Source organism: Vigna unguiculata, chromosome 7 (assembly GCF_037176805.1).
Source record: "Vigna unguiculata cultivar grain cowpea cultivar isolate G323 ecotype 2 chromosome 7, ASM3717680v1, whole genome shotgun sequence".
NCBI classification, from domain to species: Eukaryota; Viridiplantae; Streptophyta; class Magnoliopsida; order Fabales; family Fabaceae; genus Vigna; species Vigna unguiculata.
In genome coordinates, this window is record NC_140798.1 from 45331066 (window position 1) to 45336378 (window position 5313).

Sequence of the window (5313 nt, forward strand, 5' to 3'; positions counted from 1 at the left end):
TATAAAAATGACCGGATAATGTGATAAAATGATAGATTACAAATATTATTTATTTGATAAAAGAATAAGATTATTATTTTACTTTTTGTACATAAAAATAATTTAACTTAAATTGAAAATAATATAAATTATATTTTTAATAATTTACATTATCATATTTTTATTTTACTTATTTTTATATTTTATTGTTTTTTATGTTTTGATTTTGTTTAATATTTTACGTTTTATTTAATAAAATTGAAAAAGAGAAATATGTAGATTATATTTTGTAAATAAAAAAAATTCATAAATTTAGAAATTTTATAAACTAGATGAGTGAAATATTAAATGGTCAAAGATTATCAACAATATCACATGTTTACATGGTTGGGCAAATTGTAAGTCAAAATAATTAAAAAGTATTTCAAACACATTAAATATGCATAGATTAAAAAATATATATTAAAGATGATCTCTTACGATTTATTTAAGTAGCAAATATCGAAATCTAATAAGAAATTCTATAAATTGAATGTTTGACATTGAATATTTGATTTTGCACTAATAAAAATAAGCTAGCATATATTTGTGCACTAATAAAAGAACTAAATATTTAAGTAAAAATAATATGTTATTCTTTTTTATTTCCAAAGTAATATAAATATTATAAAATCAGTTTTTAATAACAAAATATTAAAAATAATACTTTCTATCATTTATAAAGCAAACAGCTTATTTTCAGGTGGCATAATTATGTTATGATTTTTAACATAATAATATTTCTCTGATAATTATGCTAACGACTCTCCCAGATAATTTATCATATTTTTTATAATAAAAGAATGAACTTTTAAATAAGAAAAAAACATAAAAACTTTAAAAAATAATAAATTACAAAATATTAAATTAATTTAAAAAGTATAAAAGTGTTTTTTATTTATTAAAATGGGTAAAAAACAAATAAAATCAAATGATCAAAATTTTTAAATTAAAGGCATTATTTTAGTTTCTTAAATTTTAAAAAGTTATATTTATTGTCTATACTTAAAAATAATTTTTAATTTTTTAATATAGAATTTTAGTCCAAGAGAAATTTTCGCCAATTTGAATGGAGTTGAGAAAGTCAGAGACAATGAGTAAAAGAAAATATATTGGAAGATAGTAAATAGAATGAGGAATGGTGCCACGTCACAGAATTTTGTATAGTCAAAAGCTTTAAACGACAGAATAGCGAGAGGACAACAAATCACTTCCACACATTTAGAACGACGTCGTCCACGTGTACACCCAATTCTGAAAAACGAAAACACTGGGCTAAAAATAAGAAAACTAAAAGCATCGGGGCGAAAATGAAACACTAATAAATTGATCCCAGGGCGATGTGCATATAGTGTCACTCCCTCACTCCACAAACCCTAACCCTCTTCTGTTCCTCTCTCTCCCTCTGCGAAGATGGCTTCACGCAGACTCGCTTCGTCTCTGCTTCGATCTTCCCTCCGCAGATCTCAATCCAAGCCCTCAATTGCTGCATCTGCATCCAGACTCTCTTCCACCAAGCGTGCTTCGCCGCACGGATTCTTGCTCAACCGTGTCGCGGAGTACGCCACCGCGGCTGCTGCTGCTGCCGCTCCTCCTTCTGCGCCTCCGCAGAAGAAGGAAGTTGGCGGTGGTGGGAAGATCACCGATGAGTTCACTGGGAAGGGCGCGATCGGGCAGGTTTGCCAGGTTATTGGTGCCGTCGTTGATGTCAGATTTGACGAGGGTTTGCCTCCGATCCTGACTGCGCTCGAGGTTCTGGATCACTCCTCCAGACTGGTGTTGGAAGTCGCTCAGCATTTGGGCGAGGGTGTTGTTCGAACCATTGCTATGGATGCCACTGAAGGGGTCGTTAGAGGGTGGCGCGTCCTCAACACTGGCTCCCCTATCACTGTAAACACTGAATCTTTCTTCGCTTGAATTCTTCAAATTTGTTTCTCATTTTTTTCTGCTAACTTTTTAATTTTGATTTAGTACCCGATTTGGGGATTCTGCGAAATCTTGAATTTTATTTATGCATATGGATTTGATTATATGTTTTTTCATTAAGGACGTAGGGTTACGTCCTGGATCTGAAAAGATGCATACATTTTAAATTAATGATTTTTTTGGGTAGCTTATTATTTCTTGGATTGATTTGATGTTTTACTTTGGGTTATTTAGCACGATAATGTATAGAAATCATGTTATCAGATATACTCCTTTTGTTATTATACATACATCAATCTATGGTCATTGCCCTTTTGATTCCTTGCACTTTTGATTTAATTCATTTGGAACGGTATCTCTTTGTAGATTTGAGTTGTTTTTGAGGTGAAACTCTGTGGACATACAATACGCACGCTGATTAAGCTCATTTTGATATTTTATTATATGTTGTTATGTTACTTTGTCTTCTAATATACATTATGGTTTGTGTTTAGGTTCCTGTGGGTAGGGCTACCCTTGGCCGTATCATTAATGTCATTGGTGAGCCTATTGACCAGAAGGGTGACCTAAGTAAGAACACATAAATCCTTTTCTTTTATATGAATTAGCTGATCAGTAGATAAGGGCTTTCCCTGTTATTCCCGTGAAATGTTTTTACTGATAGGAAACATTGTTAATTTCCTCAGCAACCGAACATTATTTGCCTATTCATAGAGAAGCTCCTTCTTTTGTTGAGCAAGAAACTGAGCAGCAGATTCTTGTTACTGGGATCAAGGTAATATCCTTTTTTCTCTTTCATATTATCTCTTCCCTTTCGTTGTTTGGGTTACCTGTCTCCTTGTGTGTATGCCTATGTACTGATTTTTGCATGAATTTTAATTACAGGTTGTTGATCTGCTTGCACCGTATCAAAGAGGAGGAAAGATTGGGCTGTTTGGTGGTGCTGGTGTAGGAAAAACTGTGCTTATTATGGAACTTATTAACAATGTTGCAAAAGCTCATGGTATGTGCTTTTAATTTAATCTTTTTAACGTTTTCTTTTATCTTTTTTATGCTGAATGCTGACTGATTGCATTGATTAGGTGGTTTCTCTGTGTTTGCTGGTGTTGGAGAACGAACCCGTGAGGGTAATGACTTGTATAGAGAAATGATCGAGAGTGGTGTCATCAAGCTTGGTGAGAAGCAGGTGAGTTGAATGCTGTTCATGACACTTTCAGCTGCCTCTGTAATACTTTTATTTGATTATCTTACTAACTTGTCAACTATGGTTGCATCATTATATCAGAGTGAAAGCAAATGTGCTCTTGTGTACGGTCAAATGAATGAGCCCCCTGGTGCTCGTGCTCGTGTTGGTCTTACCGGGCTTACTGTGGCTGAACACTTCCGTGATGCTGAAGGGCAAGATGTGCTTCTTTTTGTAGACAACATTTTCCGTTTTACCCAAGTATGTCTTTTGGCCTGCTTGTTGAGTGTATCTTTTATTTTCTTGGGGATATACCTTGTATTCTAACTGTTTCTTTTACATTATGATGTATCATGTAGGCTAACTCAGAGGTGTCTGCTTTGCTTGGTCGTATCCCATCTGCTGTCGGTTACCAACCAACCTTGTCTACAGATCTTGGAGGTCTTCAAGAGCGTATTACAACAACCAAAAAGGGTTCAATCACCTCTGTCCAAGCTATCTATGTGCCTGCTGATGACTTGACAGATCCTGCTCCTGCAACCACCTTTGCTCATCTGGATGCAACAACAGTGTTGTCACGACAGGTTTGATTTCATTGCATTTTTTGAAGTAGCTGTTGCATTGAGGTTTATGTTATCGTGTACTAAATAGTTTGATTTTCATGATACTGAATAGATCTCCGAGCTTGGTATCTATCCTGCTGTTGACCCCTTGGATTCTACATCTCGTATGCTGTCACCCCTTATTTTGGGTACGGATCACTATGAAACTGCTCGTGGTGTACAGAAGGTTCTTCAGAACTACAAGAATCTTCAAGATATCATTGCTATTTTGGGAATGGACGAGCTTAGTGAAGATGATAAATTGACTGTTGCCCGTGCCCGCAAGATTCAGCGATTCCTAAGCCAGCCTTTCCATGTTGCTGAAGTCTTCACTGGTGCTCCAGGAAAATATGTTGAGTTGAAGGAGAACATTACCAGCTTCCAGGTATTATTTTTTGCCATTTAATCTGAGGCTTTGGTCATATTCTCTCTGATATTACTTGTGTATATATGCGTGTATTTCATCATCTATTTTATTTGTTTCTTGAATATCGGCATGCTTGAAGGTCATTTGAATTCTAATATTCAGTTTCTTCTGAATGTTGAATTGCATTGGTCTTCTAAAATATTGTACGTGCTCGTTCATGCACTGAGCTCTATGATCTACACGCACCTCTTGACTTGAGCTGTTCGTATTCCACTTTTCGGTTATTTAGTTTAGTTTATTGTTTTTTAATAGCTGTGGGCTTTGTTGCGTACCTGTACTGTTCCGTTTGACTTTAGCTTGCACAGCATAATCGGTTATACCCTTGTCTTGTTTTTTTTTTTGTATTCTTGTTGCAGTGATTAAGGTTGCAGTTGTCACTTGTGTGGTTGGTTATTGATTCCTTTGTTATTCTGTATGACAGGGTGTGTTGGATGGCAAGTACGATGACCTCCCAGAGCAATCGTTTTACATGGTTGGTGGCATTGAAGAGGTCATTGCCAAGGCAGAGAAAATTGCTAAGGAGTCTGCAGCGTCTTAATCACATACACAACCCTGCTATCATTTTAGTCCTTTTTTTGTAATTGCTAAATTTAATAATTTAGGAACTATTGGCAATGCCAAACGACAAAATTTTCCATTTTTTGGGTATGAAAATGTGTCAGGTTATTTCCTTCATTTTAATGCTGCCACTGTGAGATGAACTAAGGTCAGGGTCTGTGGCCAACTGCCCCCCTTCTTTTGAAGTTGTGTTATTTAATAAGGGGAAAGGGCAAGAGGATGTATATTTTTACTTTCTGGTTCAGAACATGGATGCATCAATGTTAAAACTTTGCAACTGTTCCATTCTGGTACTTGCTTGCGCAGCTAAATGTGAGTTTTTTATATCAATCTTTTCAAAACCAATTTTATAATTGTTTCCCTTGATTTTTTACCTCGTTTAAGTCTCAATTGTTTTTAAATATATAATTACTACAATGTTATACTTTCAAAATTCATTTTAGGGTACTTGTTTCTGTCATTATTAATTCATAATCAAGTGAGGTGTCTGGGTTTGAGATGCTGTTAAGAATTAGTTATGCATTAACCTGATGTTTGAATATATTTGGATGATTATTTATAAAAATTTTTTAAACTATAGTTGCTTCTAATACTATTGT

The 5313-nt window shown here is 34.7% G+C and overlaps 1 protein-coding gene across 1 annotated transcript; it reads left to right on the top strand.

The window, feature by feature from the left end:
- The first annotated feature begins 1377 nt into the window (after positions 1-1377).
- On the top strand, positions 1378-5007 carry LOC114191126 (ATP synthase subunit beta, mitochondrial). The gene is made up of 9 exons (XM_028080311.2): positions 1378-1908; positions 2439-2514; positions 2631-2719; positions 2830-2947; positions 3027-3130; positions 3230-3388; positions 3487-3711; positions 3803-4114; positions 4578-5007. The coding sequence occupies exons 1-9, from the start codon at positions 1432-1434 to the stop codon at positions 4692-4694; spliced, it is 1677 nt and encodes a 558-aa protein (XP_027936112.1). The 5' UTR covers positions 1378-1431; the 3' UTR covers positions 4695-5007.
- The last annotated feature ends 306 nt before the right edge of the window (positions 5008-5313 follow it).

Coding starts and splice junctions, on each gene's coding strand:
- LOC114191126 (XM_028080311.2), top strand. CDS start 1,432: ATGGCTTCACGCAGACTCGCTTCGTCTCTGCTTCGATCTTCCCTCCGC. Junction 3,389..3,486: donor ACATTTTCCGTTTTACCCAA/GTATGTCTTTTG, acceptor TGTATCATGTAG/GCTAACTCAGAGGTGTCTGC. Junction 4,115..4,577: donor AGAACATTACCAGCTTCCAG/GTATTATTTTTT, acceptor TCTGTATGACAG/GGTGTGTTGGATGGCAAGTA.